The sequence below is a fragment of the Xenopus laevis genome, chromosome 9_10L (assembly GCF_017654675.1).
Source record: "Xenopus laevis strain J_2021 chromosome 9_10L, Xenopus_laevis_v10.1, whole genome shotgun sequence".
Lineage (NCBI taxonomy): Eukaryota > Metazoa > Chordata > Amphibia > Anura > Pipidae > Xenopus > Xenopus laevis.
In genome coordinates this window covers 82,742,808-82,765,946 of record NC_054387.1, presented here as the reverse complement: position 1 = coordinate 82,765,946, position 23,139 = coordinate 82,742,808, and the positions used below count along the sequence as shown (strand labels likewise).

The 23,139-nt window shown below is 37.5% G+C and overlaps 1 protein-coding gene across 5 annotated transcripts in view; it reads right to left on the bottom strand.

The window, feature by feature from the left end:
• The window catches only part of LOC398368 (collagen alpha-3(VI) chain), a 78,911-nt gene that overhangs the window by 44,746 nt on the left and 11,026 nt on the right, over positions 1-23,139 (bottom strand). For 3 of the 5 annotated variants that reach the window (XM_041577019.1, XM_018236068.2, XM_041577020.1), the window contains exons 2-6: positions 11,890-12,008; positions 8,303-8,902; positions 6,272-6,865; positions 2,042-2,632; positions 29-631 (exon numbers count right to left, since the gene is read on the bottom strand). In XM_041577019.1, coding sequence (XP_041432953.1) covers positions 29-631; positions 2,042-2,632; positions 6,272-6,865; positions 8,303-8,902; positions 11,890-11,971 — 2,470 coding nt within the window. In that variant the 5' untranslated portion in view covers positions 11,972-12,008. The remainder of the gene's footprint in view (positions 1-28; positions 632-2,041; positions 2,633-6,271; positions 6,866-8,302; positions 8,903-11,889; positions 12,009-23,139) is intronic. The other 2 variants (XM_041577021.1, XM_041577022.1) reach the window with 2 other exon arrangements.

Below are 23,139 nucleotides of genomic sequence, written 5' to 3'. Positions count from 1 at the left end.
GTATGTATACAATGATTCCAGCCCTTACCAGCTGATGTTGTTTGGACGAGAGTAGATACTGATTCTTTGGTCATCTTGCTGACTCTTTGGGAGATGGTTTGCTGTACATTTTCCAGTTCGGAGGGATCAGAAACAACAATTACAAAATCAGGTGTCAATGATATTGCTCGTAGCTCAGACCGATCAGCTCTCTGTGTTCCTATGCAGAATGGGACAACACCTCTGGACTTTAGTGTTGTAGCTGGCCTCCTGACATCATCTCTAGATTTGCCAGCTGTCAGCAGGATCAAGAATTGTGGGACTCCCTCTTCTGCTCGACTGCCGGCTGATCTGGTAAAAACACTTTTTGACGCATAGTCTAAAGCAGACCCTGTGTTTAATAAACGTCCTCCAACGGGAGATAAATTTCTGATGGCATTAAGTACAGACTGACGATCAGAATGAGCATTAAGTAGAAATGCAGGTCTGGCTGTATCACTGTACTGGACAACTGCTATACGTATCCGATCCTCACCCACATCAAGTCCTTCTACCACCCTTTGTAGGAATGACAGGACTAATGGAAAAATGGATCTGGCATCATCGGAGCCATCAATCAAGAACACAACATCTTGCTTGGCACTTTCGTCAACTATTAACACATAACAGAGCAATTTATTAGAATGGTTCTCTGGTCACACAGTAAATGCATACTGACTCTTTTACTTAAGCGGTAAATTATGCAAATTGAAAATAACTGGGCAAAGCACCATGTTTATTGCCCACAATGCAGCTTGATCAAATTTTCTTTAATTCAATGCTGTCTGTCATGTCCCTGATTCATGCATAATATATATATATATATAGATATACTGTATATATATGTACCAGTTCAGAAGGTCCCCCACTCCATATTTATATATTTATATATATGATAATTAAAGAATTATGATTCACTAAATATGGATTGCAGGTCTTTCTGAACTGTTGCATACCAAATTTTGACCAAGCCCCGTAATTAATTTTTGTGCAGACTCTTTGCTACATACTGTATATATACTTTAAAAATCTAACAATTGCATCTTAGTAGAATATAACCCATGCACTATTATCTAGATCCCTGCATACCCCTGTAGAATCATATACAAAGGGAACTGATAGGCCTTCTGATACTGCACCATACAGTTTCCACAAACCCCAAAATCCCTTTTGGAACTGAGGTATGCACAGTTATGTGTCTTAAAGAAAACAGGTAGGTTGTGTGTCCTCTGAATCCTACCCAGAACCCTACCCATGTTCAGTGTCAGACTGGCCCACCAGGATACCAGGAAAACACCCTTTAGGCCCAGTAGTCAGTTCCTTATGTGCCAATTGATTGGGCGACACTGCTCACACTAGCTTGACAGCTCAACAAAGTTATTTCAGGTTATTACTGGCAGTAATATCCCCTGCCTTTTTGTCAGTATTTTGTTTTTTTACCACTTCATCCAGAGAATCATTTGCTTAGCCACTGCTCAGTGACATGTTTATGGGAATGTACTGTTATTTCATCTCTGTACGTTTATATCAGATCTTATAAGGTCGGAGACTGCTGGAGTTGCAGACTCTCACTGCTCCTGTTTTTATTGCAAGCTGGTGGATGGAAATGATTATTTATTTTAGGCATGTTCTTTGTAAGCCTATATGCATTTGGGCTATTTATAAATATAAAAAAATACCCCAACAATTTTCCATTAGGTATGTGTATAGTGATAAAACCTTATAATTGTCATAGGTGATTCATTCTCTATAAGTCCATAATGTTTTCTTCATCAGAGATATTCTCCTGAGACAACATTACAAGAACATTGCTGTAGTGCTCAGTGGAGAACACCTCTACATGATGACTGCCCCATCCATATGCACAAATACAATTTTAAAACAACTACTATGTTCTGCACAAGCAATAAGCTATTCCTTTATTGAACCCGTAACCCTTACTTATATTGGTTTATTACTTAATGTTTGAGAATAAAGGGTTAAACCCAGCAGAGAAAAGTCTATGACTTGGTAAAGGCTTTACCTGTAGTAACAGTCACTTCTGTAACTGGCCCTCTTAAATAGGTAGTTAAAGGTGTTAGAATTTCTTGGCTTAATTCAGACAAGGAGCTGAAATCATCCATCTCATAAACAAGCTGTCGGTTGAATGCAATTCTCTGCAACTCTTCCTTGTCAGCATCCCCGACCCCGATGGAAAACGTCAGAACCCCAGAATTGAAAAGCTGGATTGCAGATGACTGAATGTTGTCTGTGGATTTTCCAGCCGCTAGAAGCACCAACAGCTGCGGAATATTCTCTTCGATTCTGCTTCCCGCACCACTTGTAAAATGATTTTGAAGTACATATTGGATGGCTGAGCCTATGTTAAGGGCATTGCCCCCCTGGAGCCTCAGTTGTGCCATACGGTTTAGAAGTTCGGGTTTGGAAGTTAAGGAATTTAGGTAGAATTCAGTTCTGGGGGAGTCACTAAACTGGGCTAACCCAACTCGAGTGCCTTCACTGCTCACACCAAGTTTGTTAATTAAATTGATGAGAAATTCCCTCACAAGTAGAAAATTGGCACTTCCAACGTTGACTGACCCATCCAATAGGAAGACGATATCTCTTTGATTAACTAATGGAGGTTTAGTGGGGAATATAGAAAACAATGAACATGACATCACAGCAAATAAAACAAGGCTAGATAGTCGATTGCATGTGTTTACACAAAGTAGACACATAATTTTAAATATATGGAAAGGATAAGTAAAATAAGGAAAGATAAAAATTATGTGGCAGTTCCTTCCATCAAGTATAAAACCTTAACACATCCATTACACATTTTTACGAATGGGTCACCATTATCCAGAAGTATCCTTTTTTTCTATGTTTTTTTATGGATCTGGCACTTGTGTCTAGATAGGTTTGCCTCAATTAAACAGTGTCATATTTTCATAAGAATAGCTTTACATTTGTATATGACATACAGTCCAATTTCAATATAAACTGAAGCACCCGCAGGGCTGATAGATTAACCATGATACATACAATAATCTAAATGATGGATTGTACACAGAAGGGTGGTCTAATAGCATTGTTTGAGGACAATACTGGTCTGATGTCATGTACTGGTAGCTGGCATGTGACATACTTTTGGGCACCTCTCCTGCTTAAATTATTATTTCATGAAAATGTAGAGAACATATTAAATATAAAGTATTTATATAATGTTCACTTTTCTATAAACCGTTTTGATATGGGTTTTTGGTGACCCAAAGATGTTTGGTAAATAATGCTATAGCGTAATGATGGAAGTATCACAGAAATATACACAGTATAGGAGCAGAAATGGAAGACTAGGAAAGTGGAATGAAATGAGGTAGGGTAAAAGAGACTGTGAAGCTTAATGAGAAACCTCTCCAATGCCTAATATTTCTCCAAAATTAGACTGTTCAGACTGTTAGCAAGATATCTTGTCAGTGGCACATTCCTGCCTCAAAACTACAGTCCCCAACGCTTTACAGGCCACCGAAGGTTGCTTGAAGTTGTAGTTTAGTAACATTGAGGGTGCCACAAATTGCATAATCCAGAATATGGAGAGGCTTCTCAAACAGGTTTGCAAAAATAATAAATATCCTGATTCAATTTAGATCGAGCTGGCAAATTTCTTACAAAATCAACTATAATGACACTTTTAGTAGACAGTTTAGGGTAATTTGACATTTTGTTTGCAGTTTGGATGGATTTTCATAATTTGTATGTACTAAATTGATTCATTTGAAAGTAAAAAGATGATTAACCTGATGTTTTGGCTGCTTTTCCAGACCTTTTTAATTCAGTAGGTAACAACTATTTTGACAGTTATGATTAATATTCCTTCCTCAGAAAAATTGTTCTTCAACCACACCCCTACTTAATGTACCAATGTCTGTTTACAGTACATTCCCAAAAGTATCACAGGAAGTCCACTAATCTAGAGCAGAGGGTTTCTGACTTTTATTTTTAACATCCCCTTGAAATTTTGATCATGACCTCCTGACAAAATTGCCCTCTCATTAAATCAGCCATAGTTACAAAAATTGCTAGGGTCACACCCATAAAGTCACCCTTATAGACCCCCTGACTGAGTTTCCAGAATTCCAGGTATATCTATGGAAACAAAAAGTTATTCTATAATCGTACCTCGACTGGCCTTCACATCCCCCTAGATACTATTCTAGAGCTCAGGTTAACATTGTGTGGAATGGCCCCTCAGTTAGAAGCAAAGTAATAGTTGGGTGGTTGGGGATTGGAGGTAGCACTTACCTAGAGGGAGATGTTGTATAAATGTTTATTTGCTGGTCTAACTATACCTAGATGATTGGCCTGATGGTTAATTGGTGGTGTGATCACATTTTAGACTATAAGCGGGGCTTGTACAGAAAACATCTGAAAACTCCATGTCAAAAACAACTTCTAGTTTAAAACCAATAAATGCTACCAATCTAGGACCACGACAGAGTTCTTAGAGGTGGCAGGTGTTGGGCAGAGTTTATTATACTACTGATTCTTGTACAAGAACACTATAAATGTGCAAATTCAGACTTTATTCAATAAAAAAATTGCCAAAAACTCTCATCAAATTGAATCATAATGAGCTTGAGAAAAGTTTAGAGGAAAGTTTAGAGAAATACTAAGAGGAAGAAAAGTTACAATGCTGCATGTTTCAGGTTTGTTTTCCTCTGGTCTTTTCTCCCTAATACAGTATTTATCTTAGTAATAACTAAATTACAAGCTGTGTCTGTTTGGTTTCTTATACACAGTATACACCAGAACTAAACATTTTTAAATCATAATTTTTCATTTGTTAGCTTGATGACAGATAGCAACTCTGCACTCTCCTATATTACTTTAGAACAAAATATGCAGAAAGATTTAGGGGCCGATGCATCAAGGGTCGAATATCGAGGGTTAATTAACCCTCGATATTCGTCTGGGAATGAAAACCCTTCGACTTCGAAAATCGAAGTCGAAGGATTTTGCTCAAAAAAATTCGATATAAGGAATAATTCGAAGGATTTTAATCCAACGATCGAAGGATTATCCTTCGACCAAAAAAATTTAGCCAAGCCTATGGGGACCTTCCCGATAGGCTAACATTGGGTTCGGTAGCTTTTAGGTGGCGAACTAGGGGGTCGAAGTTTTTTCTTAAAGAGACAGTACTTCGACTATCGATTGGTCGAATAGTCGAACGATTTTTAGTTCGAATCCTTTGATTCGAAGTCGTAGTCGAAGGCCGAAGTAGCCCATTCGATGGTCGAAGTAGCTCAAAAAACACTTCGAAATTCGAAGTTTTTTTACTTCGAATCCTTCACTCGAAGTTAATGAATTGGCCCCTTAATATTTCCTAGTATCCTATTTAAGGAGACACATCTTTATTGACTGTAATTATAAACCAGAGCCTTGTATTTGATGTTAACTAAACTAGCATAAATCCAAATATCCTAATAATTTTTTAGGGTTCTTAGTTTTTAGTAACCTTTAGCCTTTAGCCTTAGCTACCAGTGATGCAGAATTTGTTGCTGATAATCAAGTTATTCAAAATTCTGCATTCATTGAATGTAGATTTGCAGATTCAACATTTCCCAGTTAGTATAATACAGGGGAATTGTCAGGTCCAAATCATTCTGGATAATAGATTCCATCTATATATTGATATATGTTAAAAAAATAGAGTCTGCCAAAAGGAGCTGTGCATCAAAATGTTCTTGTGCTCTGTGACTCCTTCGCAGCTAGAAGGCCCTATCATTTTAAATAATTGTTAATTTCATGAAACTGCATGATATTATGAGCGAATGAACTTCCATATCTAAGGAATGTTTATTGGTTTTATATTTCTTTGGGGAAGCATGTTGTTTCCCCACACACCATGTAGTCTACGTGTTACAAGGATAATTCAACCAACCTTTGTCAAGAAATGTCCTATATAAAGGCATTCCTCTGTTTACTATATGATAATATGATCATAATATACATTATAATCACTGATTTTGATCATGAGAATCCTTGCACCTTTATGCTATTTAGCATAGTTTTTTGGGACATACAATTTTACACTGCAAGAACAACACAACAGTCATCTCACCTTTATCAGTTTTTTGAGGACTTCATTTGAATAGAAAAAACGAGGTACTTTATACATATTTGGATACGTGTATTTTACACGATACATGTAAACATTATCTACTGTAACCTAATACTTTTCATTCCTACAATTTTATATGAAAAGTTTTACCTGGGGCAGGAGCTTCTACAACAGTTCCTGAGAGAGTTTTCAGAAGAGTCAGCAACCGAGGAAGAACACCCTGCAGAGGAGGTGCCTTGAATTCATCAGTATGGAAAGCTAAAGTTGAATCAAAGGCAATTTCTTCGAGCTCTGATCGTACAGCTCTCTTGGCTCCTAATGTCAAGGTCAGTATTCCAGCTCGTTTTAGTTCCTTCGAGACCTGGCGAATATCATCTCGTGACGGCCCGCCAGTAATAAGGACAAGCAACTGGGGGATACCTTCTTCCACACGGCTACCTGCAGAAGCTGTAAAGAAATTTCTCTGCACATATTTTAAGGCTGCACCTGTGTTCAGGGGTGTGCTGTTTAAGATCTTCATTTTCTTCACGTGTGCAACTACATCTTTTTTGGTGGTGTAAGCATTCAGGTTGAATTCTAGCTTCACGTCTTGAGCATACTGTGCCAGGGCTACTTGGATGGGACCAATCTCCAGCCTGCTGACTACTTTAACGATGAAATCACGAATAGCAGTAAAACTAGGGCTTCCCAGATCAGAGGACCCATCAACCAGAAATACTATGTCTCTTTTGTTGTCCTCAACAACTAAAGAAGAAAAAAAAAAGATTACTATATCATCCACAGCTCTGACTCTGGCATGGGTGTGAGGCCCTGAACCCGTATCTTAGGGAGGTCCAGCCGACAATCACTTCAAAACTGCTGCGTGCACTTTCTTAAACCAGAGGTTAGTGTGGATTAAAAACGAAACGCGTGCCTATGACTACGTGTTTTAACACGCGAAAAGCGTTAGGAGGAGAAATGTTGGGGGAATAAAGTTACTTTTTAATCCACAGCTGACCTCTGGTTTATGAAAGTGCACGCAGCAGTTTTGAAGTGATTGTCGGCTAAACTTTTTGCAAGCCTTTTTTACAAAAAAAACAGAACATTTCTTCACTATATAGTACTATAATCCTTAATATTCTTGATTTCTCTCCAGTGTTGTACCACCTTTTCATTGTGGTTAGATGAAGTAATAAGTTAAAAGGTATATAAATGTATACTCCAAGCAAAAATACTAATCATATGTGGTTCAGTTTGCTTTTATATTAATAGCAATAATAGAATATATAGAAATTACAAATAAATTTGCCCTCTGTTGGTAAAGATGTATAGCAATATAAAGCAACAAGACAAAAAAGTGGGTTCAACTAATTACTGTATGTAAACTGTAAAGGTTTTTTAGTATTTTGTTTTTGGGACCCCTCTCTAAAGTGGCATGATGATTTTTATTGACACTTTGATTTATTATAAGGGCAAACTCTGGTGCAAAACCTAGGTGGCAGAGGATATCTCTTCTTAAGTTTTAGCTCATTGGCCCAACCTAGTAGGTGGGCATGATTGGTTAGGCTCTAACAGTTATGTGGCAATGTTAATTTCTGCTACAGAAAGTCTACCCTACTGGCATACATAAGTACAATGGATTGTGATAAGGGGGACAATGGCTTGTTATATGTGGATCAATGGCACAATGCGTTTTTATCCTCTAAATAACTCTGTAGCTGCTTCATTGGAAGCTTTTTTGAAGATTTAACAAACTATATTCTGTTTTTCTAGTCAAGATCAATTGCATAATCCCTTTGAAAAGAAGGTTTGGAGGACCTATATATTTATTCTTTATCCTCCCCCAACTCTGTCCAAGGGCTGGAGTAAACAGGAACCAGAACAAACTTCACAGTTAACAAGCGATTCTTGGAGTAGGATTTTAAGTAAAACTATTTTGTTTTATTTTCTAATTTATTCCTGATTAGTTGTGGTGAAGTCAAATGCTATTCTTACCTTACAAAAAGTCCCAGACTCACAAAATATGATTTTTACAAACCCAGAAAAGAAGACAGAACTGGTTTTAGTTTTTGGTGGATCATCAAACATAGCCACATTGATGACAACTGCATTATACCCAATAGTTGAGCAGTTATTTTATGGTTAGCGTATCTAAAAAAAAATGCAAGTGTACATTAGGCAAATGAGCATCTTCTTACCTACCTTCTGTTATAGTTGTTGGGGGCTGTAGGACTATAGTCCTTTGTGCTACCCCATTAATATAGGGAACAATTTCCCTTTCTAAGTTGCTCAAATCCTTTATTTGGGGAGTTGAAAACACAAATGAACCATCTGTTGCAATTTGCTTCAATCCAGCAATGTCAGCCCTTTCCACCCCAATTCCAAAGGTGATTATGCTGTTCAGTTTCAAAGCATTTGTAGCCTCTCTGAAGTCATCACTGGATGGTCCAGCAGTGATGATCATTAGTGACTGAGGGACTTTTTCTTCTCTACGGCTGCCTGCTGCTGTCGTGAAAACATTCTCCACAACATAATCAAGAGCAGCCCCCAAATTCGCCTCTTCACCGCCAATAAAGCGAAGATTCTTCAAAGCTTCTACAAGTTGGTCTTTAGTGGGATTCGCATTCAAGGTGAATTCAGTTTTGACATCATCACTATACTGTACCACTCCCACTTGCATCTGACTCCTCCCCACCTCCATACGCGTTTGAACATAATTCACCAGGAAGTCGCGGATAAAAGGAAAATCACCACGTCCAACATTGTTTGAGCCATCAATAAGGAAAACCAGGTCAGCTGAGTCTGGTGTTAAATGATGGAGCGGTGAGGTTTTGCGGTGAATTTAGCATTTTTAGATAAAATAAAAGAAAAAAAGAAAATAGAGGAAAGAGAAATGCAAAGGTAAAAGTTTTAATTTATGTGCTGTGTTTGCATGCAGTTGCACAGTACTGACATGTTTCTCTAAAAGATTCATAAAGAAACATGATGCAATGGAAGCTGCAGGTTTTACCATAGACATTGCTAATCCTGTTCAGATACACAAATTCTATAGATTTGTCTGTATTATAAGCACACACGGATACACTTGGAATTATCAAAGATTTCCATTGCCTATTTGCTGAAATTCACATGTTTAGCAGGGAGACAATGGGGAAATCAGTAACAAGACAACTAATTCCGAAGCAGTTGTGTGACCCTTAGGTATAGAACACCTGGTGGTGTCTTGACTGATGCTTAGTTTGATGTATATGTACAAAGATTATCTTCCCCAAGCTTGGGAATGGAGAAGCCCTTCATTTATTTTGCTATGTGGGGTTTCTTTAACTTTCATTAAAATGGGTAATCATTTAATGGGTAATAAACGTATTCTGATATTTTTTAGATCAAATTTATTATCAGTGAGGGCAATAAGGCTTTTGTGTAGCTAGCAGCAGTAGTAAATGCTGTCCTGGATATTATCTGCAGCTACCACTGCATAAAACATACTCATTACATTACAGTGACATTTAACACCAGCATTCTGCATTCTGATTGGATAGGACTTACCAGATCATCAGTGGACCTGATCAAGGAACTCACTATTACTTTGATTGCCTAATGTAATTTATCTTTGATAATCCTCTTTTACATAAATAAAACTCCATCAGGGTTTATGTTGCATTGTTGGCAAACCATTGCATTAATTCATTTGTTAAGTCTGTATTGTATTGGTACAAAAAGGGACAATAGAAAAGTGACTGTGGTCACCTTGTTTGCTGGTTACCTTGACCTGGTAAATCGATTATTCAACCAAGCAATGCAGAATCATGTTAATGAACGATAGAAAATGCCAGTGATGGTCTGAAACCTACAATCCATAAGACCAGCCCAGTGTACAAGCAGCTACTCCAGACACTAGATTCGGAGAAGCATTTTCTGACCTCTAATGATTTAACTGTTGGACATAAGAAGCTTTGTAATTGTGTTTTAAATTATACTTCAAAGAGACGCATGGAATTACCCAGTTGCAAGTGTGCAAGGTGATTTTTGCAGTAAACCCAAACTAAACCATAGGCTTTTAAGGGATTATTCCTAATCTTGTAGCCCTAAAGCTGGCCATAGATGTTGAGATTTTTAAAAGAACCGATCATCATCGTATCTCGATTGTACGAATTGTTCATCAACTAAAAAGACCAATTTGCCAGGAAAACAAAGGGGAGCTGCCTGCTTGGCCCTGCAAACATAGATAGGTTGCACTGGGACCAACAAAAATGTTTTAACCTGGCCAATCAATTTCCTGACAGATGTCGGCCGAAAAATCGTAAGATGTTCGATCGTTCGAATCAAACTAACCGCACGATAATTTTGAAGGATTGGTCGGACTTCGCAAAAATCGGTAGTGCGGCAAGATAAATCTTTGCGTCTATGGGGGCCTTAACATTTGTTAGACTCATGAGTATTCCTTTTGGTAATATAACAAAGCTTTGTCAGGCAAAATTTGTTGCTAGACTTTAGCTCCATTACAACTGCAAAATCATTGGTTAGAAAGCTACCAATTCCTGTGAAACACAGAATTACATTATTCATGTTCAGATTACAACTCTTATTCTTACCACTCTTACTCTGGTCCCAGAAATATTTATATTTCTAAATGTTGCTCTCTTAACATTTCATTGCAAAGGAGAAGTAAAGTAGAAGATTAACAGCTTAGCCCACTGTTCTACAAACTGTGCACTGGGTAAAGGACCAATGACAAAGGTAGTTGTGACTACAAAGTCACTGGCTGGCATTCTGGCTTGAACTATGTGTGCCAGTCCATTCACTGTAAAAGTAATTCATGGAATTAGTGGCCTTACATACATGCATGAAGCCAATGAAAGCTGTTCTCAGTAAGCACTGATGAACATTTCCCCAATAAAATTAAGAGCCTCAAAAAATACTAGTCTAGTCCACATCGTTCCAGTAGTACATATGTCTCCGTATAGTGCAGCATTTATTTTCTGGGTGGTCACTGGATTGAGGAAATAGGATCATCGCTGTTTTGATAAATCAACACTTCTAAGTGACACCACTAGATCAAGCTTAAATAACAATGAATCCACATGAAACATGCATCTGACACAGCTCCCAAGCATTGCGTGTGTAGACCTTTAAGCTGAAAGACACACAGTCATAATAGAGTGCACGAAGCAGGTGTACCCTTAAACCCTGAATTTATTCTTTACTGAAACCCAAGCTTATGAATTATATAATGTCCATGGCATTTGGGTGTGTTATAGACAGAGGCATCATGGAATTACAAACTCATTATGATGAAGTCAGGCTAGTATTTGTTCTATCCCCATTACCTTTGTACTGGATGATGTCCTACTATCTATGCAAGGTGCAATGGAAATGTTTTTGAACCAGGTTTTGCACACTGCTGTAAGAAACAAAGTGAATTCCACACTCCATAGAAAGAAGCTTAAAAAATCTGAGGACAAATCCATTCAAGACTATACTTAGCCTAGTGGAAAAAAAATATAGGCATAGTATCCTGCAGTCAGCCTAGTGAAAAATAGACCTTATGAGAAGTTACACATTCAGTTTGGTTGACCCACATCAGAACCCATAGTCATACGATAACAAGCACCACAATGCATGTGTTACCACCCATCTTCTAAAGAAGATAGAATGACTCACTGTACCTTCAAGACAAGAACGTCTGTTTATTTCATTTTTCTATCACATAATTTGGTTGAGAACTACAATTATTTAACAACTTCTATCATTTCTCTCCCTTGACCTTCTAGCTATGGTTTGACACTTACCGTCCTGTGCATCCACCTGGTGCATCCCTGAGAGCATGAGGCAGAACACAGTCACCAGCAGCAGGACACCACGTTCCCTCATCTTGCCAAGTATGGTATATTAGCACCTGATGCTTGAACTGAAACAAACAGAGATTTCAATTCATTTTTGCTCTGTCAACAAATGGAATAAACATCTAACTCATCACATACCCAAAAAGACTACAGAACAGTTCCATCACAAAACATGGTTCCATTAATAAGATTTGCCCATGTTAATGGGAAGATAAGTGACATTGATGCCAAACTTATACAGTAAGTGGATATATTTATATGTATTTCTGGGGAAGCCTCGTAACATGTATTTTATTAAAGCTAAAAAGGCATGTAGTAGCAGCTTTGTTTTGTGCCCTTCCTTTTTTTATTGGAACAGTGATACAATTGAACAAGGGTATTTAAAAGTGTGAGAAGACTAATATCTACTTCTTTGTACACTCTTTTTTAGCAATAGAAAATTGCACCTCCAGTTCAGTATTAAACATTACATTCATTAAATTTGCACCTTCATTGGGAAATTAATGCATGATTTATTTTTTGAAACCCACCCCATGTATGTAGTCTATCAGCATTTAAATAGAACCCCCCCTCCAACCCACCCCCTTATGTATGTCTGCTTCCCCTTTAAGAATTTTAAGATGCCTTGGGAAAACAAAGTAAAATAATACAGAACAATGGCTGTCTAGGTCATGGTCAAATCTGAGAGTAGACTTAATAGCACCTTTATAAATGTTATGGGAAGACTTACTATACAATAAGAAAACCATAACAGATTCACCTCCTAATATTTCTAACCGCCATTTTAATATTCCTGTAAACCAAAACTAATTTTGTAGATAAATGTTTTGGAAATGAATAGAGCCACAATATTAACAACCCTTCTATGGTGTGTGGGCAGGCAACATTGATACTTATCAGCTGAACATCCCCTTTCAAGTAGGTGTTGTCAATCACATGCTCTCAAAGTACTTGCTATTGGCCATTAACATACTGTAGTTACAGTATTGCTCATCAGGGATGATATTTAACACATGGTATAAACTCTTGCATAGCTATTAAAAGGCATCTGGTATTCATTAGCAGCACAGATTAGAGAGCTTGAGAAATATAATATTTGTAAGCTTGTATTTAGGGTCAGAATTATTTATTGTCATTAAGACAAAAGGCAGAGACAAAGAAACCATTATTTATTGAAGACATACCCCAAAATACATCAGAAAGAACAAAAGCATACTAATGTGCTTGCTTTTATATTAACATTTTAGAATTCCAAACCCATAGCAAAAGGGTTATAATGGGAGTACGGTTTTGGTTTAGCAAGTACTTCCTTCTCCACTTCTAATTTATTCAAATTAGAGAACAGATTCACACTCTTGTTTCAATACGATGATCAGCAGTGGCAGACAGCTGAGAGAATAAAAGGATATGCTATGATATGTATATGTGATGGAACTGTCAAGGGTTTTTTTTTGGGGGGGGGGGGAACTACTGAATATGCTATTCCTGTGTTGGACTGGGTTTACTAGGTACACCAATGAACCTGACATAGAAGGCCAACTGTTAAAACTATGAGAAATAGGCAGTGTTAAATGTAATAGGTGTCATATAGACCTACATCATGTTGATAAATAAGAAAGTGATAAGAAGTGCATCCTAGGCAGGTGCCTAACCCTAATTCTGGCCCTGTGTATATGCGAATGGAAAAGTCCACAGATTTTCTTGTGGTTTCACAATAATGAGTTATAGTGGTGAGGTATTACTATTGCAGAAAGTACTGACAAGGAATAACAATGGAAGGGTGTTTCTACTTTTGGTTACATCTCATTAATCACTTGAAAAACTTCTGGAAGCTGGTGACATATACATTAAAATTATACAGGCATAGCCGCAGTGGAAACCATTAAATGAACAGCCCTGTCCATTTATTTGGTAAACTAGAATAAACATCATGTCCACCTGGGATAACACTGCTGCTAATGTAAAGTGGGAAAGTGCAGAAGTTATCAGTGAACAAGGCCTGGGAGTGCTGCTTTTATCTAAGAACTAAAATGAAGGCTTGCAAACCATTGTGTGAATGTTTCAACATATATAGTTTTGTTATCGTATTTTGCTACTGGACTTTTGTTTTCTATCCTCTCTTCTTTTCTTCAGTACACATGAACACACTCCTACCAAGATGCAGAATCACAGATATAGGCATTAAATACTACTAAAACACTAATTAGTATAATAAAAATTTGCTAATTAACAACTAGTGGTTTTAAAAACTTCAAAGTTTTCTGTTAATGACACAGATTTATGTGTGATCTCCACCCAAAAACAAAATGGAATGTAACTGTTAAATAACTAAAAGTTTCTACACTCCCCCTTTTTTGGAGCTAGCGACAGATGTTGGGAATGCTAGTTCTACAATAACTTGAGCACCAAAGGCAACTAATTAGCATTTAATGTGTTTATTCAGAAGCAAATCCAACTGTTGGCCCTAATGTTCTGTTTCACCAAAAATGAAATGTTGTTTTTTGAAGTGGGACAATGAGAAAGGGCCAAAAAAACACAAATTAGAAGTGATCTTGTGACTGGTACTAACCCATGAGTGCCACGTCTCACTCCCAGTGTCTGTGCCAGTAAGTGACATTACCTCAGCGTCCTTCTAGCCAGCACAAACCCTTCACACCTCTGACTGTGAGGCCGCTAGAGCTCTTTTCCATATAGATGTCTAATTACAGAACTTCCATTACTGAGAATGGAAAATACAATTATGTATGAGTATGCAACTGACTGGCCATGAGCAACCATGTAGATGAACATTATATTAATAGCAAATGACAAGTAAAGCTGAATTCTCCTAATTATGATTCTTAAGACAGCATCATCAAATGTTTCCTGTTGAATTTTGATTAGGACAGGCAATACCTATTCTGTCATGGAGTAATAGTAATGCTTTTGGCAAGCTATGGTCAACTAAAAGAAGCGTTCATTCTGAAGTTGTGTCTGGACTATTCCCTGTGATGTCAGATTGGATGGTGTTGAGGTGGCTAAATCCAACCTAGACAGCTATGTTAGAATCTATATACATATTTATATATTTACATATTTAAGTTGGCTAAAACCTTTATTGAAGTCCTACCTCCCGTTAGGATCTATGATGGTCTTTGTAGCAGAGAACAACAGGCAAGAAACACTCATACACATATGATTGTGTACACACACTTATACTAATTATCTAAAACTCATAAACTCATCAGCTGATGGCCCTTTATGAGCAGATTATGGATGCAACGTCATGCAATGTGTTGCCCTTCTAATGTAGAGATCAGCTGATTCCCATGAACACGCATGATAAAACTGCATATTTTATTTTATTATCCTTTATTAAATCCAGGGCTTTGCTTGTATTATTCCCCCGCTGCTCTGTTGCTCAATGCAGAAGATGGTTATGACATATGCAGAGCAGATGAGCAGATCTAAAGGAAAGTCAAATTCAAAATAGGGCACAAGTTAACATGGGCCAGCTGTTCCCCAGCACAGCTGATTCATTGCACATGTGTCTCTTGGTCTAAGCTGTGGGACCATTCCTCACCAGGGGCCGAAAGGACGGCTGCTATTCTTACACAGCTGCATTCTATTTCCGCCAGTCTCTGATCTCCACTCTCCCAACTCTCTACATTGGGCACATGTGCTTTCTATGATGCCAGAAAAGTTATCCATTCTTTAACCTCTTGTGAGATGCACTTTTTTTTCCTGTCCACTTAAAGCTGCTTCATTACCACCTATGGCATGCAACTTTTTGAAGGCCATTTACACGTCAAAATGGAAATGAGCATCATAAACTGTCAACAAGCCTTTCCACTGCCACTGGCACTACTAGTTATACATAGCAATATACAGACCTATGAAGTTCAGTAGGATTACAATTTATATTTGGTGCTGACGGCACTAAAAAATTTAAATATTGTTGTTTGTTATAAGGTCAAAGTTTGGCCCATAGCAGTAACTAATAGAAACCAATTATCTTATGAATGCCTTATGTAGTCTTAGTATAACATTATGACCATTACACTGGTTGCCAGTGGATACTGAACTAAATATGCTATTTAATAAATTACCTAGGTCACAAATAAGTGACAATGAAGTTGTAGCAGGGGTCTGAACCAAAGTTTTCCTATCCAATTATTTCACCAGTGAGTCATACATTCCCCTCTGTTTTATATATGTCCCCCTAGAGGCCTATGATTAGTCCAAATGAAGTATTCTGTTTAACAAATTAAATCATTAAAGCAAAAAATGACTTTATTTCAGTTCCAGCTCACATTGCCTACCCCCATGCTTCTGTATGTGCTTAATATGTTGCATGCATTATTCCTAATATTAGTCAAATGGCAAAATGAGATGTATTTAAACAGTGCTTATTGTAATATTCTTGTATTATAGAATGTTTGCCTCTTTGGTTATATGAGTGTTAACATAGCAGATGTTTCTATAATACTGTAGTTATCTGGCCACTTGAATCATCTGTCCCCTGAAAACAAAAGTTAGCTATATTTCCAAACCTCTCCTACATTTTCTACATAGACCACCCAGACCCAGCATGTGGAACAGAGGTGTGGGAACAGATTTGTGTACAAGTAGAGATATTTAGAGAACATGGATATGCTACAGAAATCAAATACTATATGCTGCCCCACCAAGGAGCATCTAGCAGCTGCACTACCAGTTCTTCCTAGTCCATCTATAAATCCCAATGGATGTACAACATACTCCCAGTTATAGCAACAGTGCTCAATAATTGTAGGTTGTCAGCCACTGTGTGTACAGTACAGGCTTCTCTTCATCATTATACAGTATATGATCATGACTAACACTGGTATTAACCAACTGACCATACAGAAAAAGAGAAGATTAATACACATATTACACTTTATACAAAAACATTATTAGCTTTCTTTAAAATAGTTTTAAAACAGTTTTCCACACAGTCGTTCTATGGTTATTGTGCCAGTGATAGTACTCTAACACATCATCACTCGTAAATGCCAAACCAACAAAAGATGTTAAACCTGGCAAACAAATTAACTGTTAATCATGGAAAAATGTTATCTGTTTCAAAAGGTTTTTTTTTAACTCTGTAAAACCTACAAAATCTTGTTTTGAACAAATCTGTCTACCAACAATCATCTGACAATATATTTGTCTGTATATATTTATAATATATATTATATATATATATATATATATATATATATATATATATATATATATATATATATATATATATATATATATTATTGTATGCCATTGGGAAAGGCCACAGTGACCAAAACATTTGGTTTGTAAATTAATTTTTTAAAAATGTATTTTTGTTTGCACAAGACCTGTTGATTGCTATACTATAATATAATATTATAAATACAGTATATATTGCAAAAAACAAGTGCAACAGCAACCAGCTGCCATAAAAGTTGGCCCTTCCGCTGATGGATGCCTTCAGAGATTCTTCACTTATCCCAAGCCAGTAGTATAACTAGAAGTTACTTGACCCCATAGCAAAATCATTGTAGAACCCCCCAAAATGTTGGTTACAGCATGTTTCATAAACAATTATTTCAGCTATCAGTTACTTCAACTACTTCAGATTTCTATTCATTTGAATCATTTGATTAAAATGGAGTCTATAGGCCTACCCGTAATTTGGAGCTTTTTGGATAACGGGCCTCCAGATAACGGATCCCATACCTGTGCCAACTTATTAGTGATAGGCGAATTTGTCCCGTTTCGCCAAATAATAGCAAAAAATGGCGAAACATTTGCGAAACATATTGAAGTCAATGGGAGTCCAAATGATTTTGATGCACATTCATTTTGGCGCCTGCGACAATTTTTATACACGCGCCTATTTTGTCCAAATGCATTAAAGTCAATGGGTGTCCGAATAATTTTGAAGCGCGACAAATTTTATGAGCGTGACTATCCTGATGCAGGGCCAAATTTTTGGTGGATTTTTCGCCAGCAAATTTTCTCTATGGTTTCACAAAATTCGTGCTTGTCGCATTTACTCGTCCATCACTACAACTTATCAGTCAAAGCCACAGTTGACCTCTATTCCTCCCTCCAGGGTCTGCTTTGTGTACAGTTACATCCAAGCTTGTGGGTACATGCAAGTGTTAACTCTTCAGCTTTCCTCGTAAGGCAACTTCAGAATTCGAAGTGCGGCAAGTGCCATTACGCTGGCGTTTTCTCATTATAGCAGGCGGAAGGCAGAGGAAAGGCAGTTCGGGGAGATTGTCATTCCAAAGAAGAGGCGATTAGTCGCCTGGCAACTAAATCTCCCCAATTCTGCTTGTTTGCCCTTGCCCTAACACAAAGATTGGGCTGATATTTATGTTTGAATTTTGATTTTTTTTATCTGAACCAAACAGGTCCTTTTCTAGTCAAGGCCAAATTCACTTGGGAAATGCGTGTGGATTATCACACAGAAACATACTGTTTACTTAAGGCAATGGCAGGTTTACATTATACTGAAATTTGCTGTAGATGTCTTTGATGACTGAAGCTGGGTCCCCTGCCATTAATTCCCAGTATTCTATACAAGTGCCAGGAGATTTGTTGGGAGAAAGGCAATGACAAACAATCTGACACACAGATACAAATAAATACTATAGGAGCCAGGGCCTTGTTTGTCACTGGAGAATTTATTAACAGCATGTTTACATCAATCTCCCTAATTCACAGATGTCTTAGATCTTTGGGATATGAATATATGATGTGGTAATTAGTATCACTGCCGCACATAAATCACACAAATCTGTATCATTATTATAGAGAATGAGTTTTTAATTAGAAATTGAACAGAGCCAAAGTGTAAAAAGATCCCGAGCATTCTAGAAAACAGGTCCCATACCTGTATATGCATTTATTTTAACATTAATGTGATTAGAAAATAGTATATGTTGTACGTTTACCATATTTACATTTTTAATACTACTTTAAAGTGATATTATTAGGGATGAGTACAGTACAGTTTTGCAGTAACGAAGCAGTGCCGAAAATATTTGTGAATCTCTGCTAACATTTTGCTATACACCCTCTTCCTCCAGTAAAAAACATATCGTTATTATCACATCAGCCAATAAGATCTCAACCCTCCTTTGTCTAAAGTTGGCCATAGATGCACCAATAAAATCGTACAAAACACATTTTCATTGTCATTTGGTGTGTGGCTGGTGGGATACGAGTCGACTGATATTGGCAGAAGACTTGGACATCGATCGGCTTGTTGATTGGGTTGGCCAGAATATTTTGATCAGGTGCTTTTAATCAGGTGGCATCAGCCACTGTTGGTGCTGAATCATCAGATACAAATAGAATTCTATTTTTTCTACCTATATACCTGATGATTGAGCTCTAACACATCTGTATTGAAAACGAATGATCAATGGTTTGATGCATTGATTTGAATAAGAGACTGGAATATAAAGAGGAGAGGCCTGATTAGAAAGATGAATAATAAAAATTAGCAATAATAACACATTTGTAGCATTACAGAGCATTTGCTTTTTAGAAGGGGTCAGTGACGCTCATTTGAAAGCTGCAAAGTGTCAGAATAAAAAGGCAAATAATTATAAAATTATAAAAAATTTATAATGAAAACCAATTGAAAAGTTGCTTAGAATTGGCAATTCTACAACTTATTAAAAGTTACCTTTAAGGTGAACCACCCCTTTAAGGAGCTATTTGGGGTCTGTATTTGGAGAAGAGAATATGGGAGCCTTTTTTCTATAAAGAACTGTTGTAGCATAGTGGAAAGGAGATTCTCTTACAAGGTAGTGTAGGGGTCCCTGACCACTTACCTACTAGTCACCACTAGCAATGTATATGCTGTTGACTCCAATTCATTTTTGGCTAAATTCCACTGCATGCCTTATTACCAGATATTATACTGACGATATGGAATTAGAAAACTAAAAATGATGTCTTTCTTGCTGAATAAAACAATTGGACATCTATGTTAAAAAGAAGTTACATTTTTTTTTAAAAAAATCTAGATTATTAAAGCTTCTTCCCAAACAGAACGTGGTGATATTTTTATCCATGCACACAGTCTCTATTTCATACACCGAACTTCAACCAACCACTCTCTGGCCAAGTCTTTAGGGTCCTTTGAAACCTACTAGTTAATATGACTTTAAATTAAGTACATATTCCAGTATATATTCCTTGTGTGTGTTTGAGATGGGCTCATGCTCAGTACTTTACAAGGCTTCCAATGTGTGCTTTAGGCTATGGGCACACAGGCTGTTGTCAGCGGCTGATTAGCGGCTGTTCTCAGCCAGAGTAATTTTGAAGGCTGAGAGAAGCAGATCTGCTCAGTGCCCCTGCTCCATTGATTTGAATCTGATCTGTGCGGTTACACACAGGCTGAAAACAGCCTATTTGTCAATAGCCTAACTGTGCATGTGCACAGCCAAAGTTAATGCAAGGAATCCTAAACCACTGGCCAATCTGGAGACCAAAAAAGAGAGCACTGACATATTGTACAAAGTTATAAATGTCATATATTATAAACTAGACAATATGCATGTCAGGAATTGAATAAAAGATTCAGGAAGAAAAGAGAAAAAAGCTTAAACTAAGAAATGCCCACATGCAGCCCTTGAAGAGGCTTTTCCATGAGGAAAACCACTATGGGATGTAAAATAATCCAAAGAGGATTCTGAAGCCTAGCATGTAGGCAATCTTTTTTAAGTGTTCTGAGATGTGCTATGGGCCTAACTCTAGCTGATGGAAAACTTTAGTGTCTCATACCAACCTAGCTAGCAGGGGAACACCATAAACTACACTCTTATGTCAGTTATAGTGCTACAAGCTGATCATTATTAGCATTAGTCTCATGTTTTATGAACAAATAAACCCTTCCCAAAGGGGCCTGCATAGTTAATTTTCCTGCTGGATTTGGCTTGTTAAAATATTTGAAATAAAAGTTTAAATTTGAAGGCTGGGGGGATTAGTGAATCGTGACTAGTGAGACATTTGCCTGAGAATAATCATAAATTTGCTTAATAATCCCTGCTCGCACACACTGTGCCTCCCCAAATGAGCGACTAACTCATACTCTACTAATGTAACTGTTCCATCTCTGGATGATGGAGTCATACATGGTGACATGAAAAAGGTTGCAAATCATGGCAGACAATTGTCTTTTGGAAACATGGGTTACTATGCTTCAAGCAACAACTGCATTGCATTTCAATTGGGTTAAAAGTGACTGGAAGGAATTTATCAGAGGTTGAAGTCAACCATTATACATTATCATACCTCCCAACATTTTGGAAGTAAAAAGAGGGACAAAAAAAATTTTCCCGCACGTAGCGCAGCAATTTTTTTGACCACACCCTTTCTGTGGCCACACCCCCTAATTACCATTTTCGTTTTACAAAATTTGGCAGGTTATGAAAATTTGAAAATATTTCTCCTTATCTAAACTGTGTTTTTGTGTCTCAAAATTGTTACAAAGTATCTTATTTGCACCTGTGGCTGTTCTGGGCTCTCTGCTAAAAGCCAATTAAGTGAGAAACTTTGTTTCTTTTTCTGGCTGCTCAGTGCAGAGAAAAGAGGGACTTTCCAGTACAAATGAGGGACTGCGGGTTGAGCTGTCAAAAGAGGGACTGTCCCTCTGAAAAAGGGACAGTTGGGAGGTATGCATTATTTTCATATTCTGATTATAGCTGTTTATACAGTTTTAGTCTATAGTATTTTGTTTGTTGTACAGAGTTTGTCCTGCTTTACCAACATATGTTGAAATTGCCGTTTATTTGGGCCTCCTGAGGCCTCCTATACCTCCTGGGCGCTCCTGCAGCTGTAGGGTCTCTTCCTCTGTAGTCATGCCCCTGTTTTCAAGGCTGCCCAACCCTGATTTTAAAAGGCGTATCAAAACTATATGGTATAAGTTATATGATAAGCAATCCTCAGGAAACCTGGACCTGCCAGAAACCATTGAGCATGTCCCTAATGTCCCAAATATGGAGCACCAGATATATTTTGCCTGTTTTGCCTATTTTTTTTTTTAAATCTTGTGTATGCACCAGAATGGGAAACCTAATTCTCATGTGCAATGCCCTATATAATTACAGAGTGTGAGAAGGGAAAGGGGAATGTGAGGAGAGCAGTGAAATGTAGGAAGTGCTGAATGGAAAGTGAAAGTAATTGACTGCCCCACCTCTATGCCTCAGGCATAGAGGCGGGGCAGATAATATTTGATTGACAGCTCAGATATTTACACACCTTTATAACCAGTATGGATGATTTAACGAAAAAAAGAATTTAGGTTTCATGTTTAATTTGCAAAGGACTTTCATTATGCAGCTTTTTATGTGTAGGTGACAGGTCCACTTTAAGTCTCTCTAGCTGTGTGTAGTGTATGTAGTAGTTAGCAGGTTTTACAGTGATTGTTAAAGAAAGTCTAACCCACATACAACAGAGCAAGTAATAAAGGAAACTGTGTAAATGTTAGTCAGTCTAAGCCAGGAGATTCAGATTAGCAGAGACTTCAAAACATTGATACATCATGTTATGAACTAGGGATGCACCAAATCCATTATTTTCAGATTCTGCTGAATCTTTTGGCATGAAAGATTTGGTTGAATACTGATGCAAATGCATATCAGGGCAAGGAAGGGTTTTACTTCATTGTTTGTGTGATGAAAAGTCACATGATTTTAAGGATTCGGTTCGGCCAGGCACTGCTGAAAAAGGCGGAATGCTGGCCGAATACTGGATTCAGTGCATCCCTATTATAAATGCAAGTGCAGTGTGCAAATTGCATTTTCACATTTACACATAGTGCAGCATTTTTCTTTTAACTCTATCCTAATTGTGGCTCCAAGTTGCCTACATGACAAAAGAGATGCAGTTGCGCTTGTGCTTTGTTGTACAGCAGGAGCACGTTTTATCTCAGAGTGAAGGTTGCATCACTTCTAGAGCGTGCATTCAAAACAGCATTTTCATCCAACCCACTGGACATAAGCTTGGTGCACTTATTGACGCAACCCACAGTGCAAACCTTGAAGCTACACCCAGGTCCATGGGGGTGGTATTTGCAGAGTTCCCCACATTAATAGGCACAGTTGCTCACCATTCCTCAGAAGATGTAAGAGGGATACATTAGCAAACAAATGTAACTGCAAGAGCAAGTTCAGATACACATACTTAAATGATAAC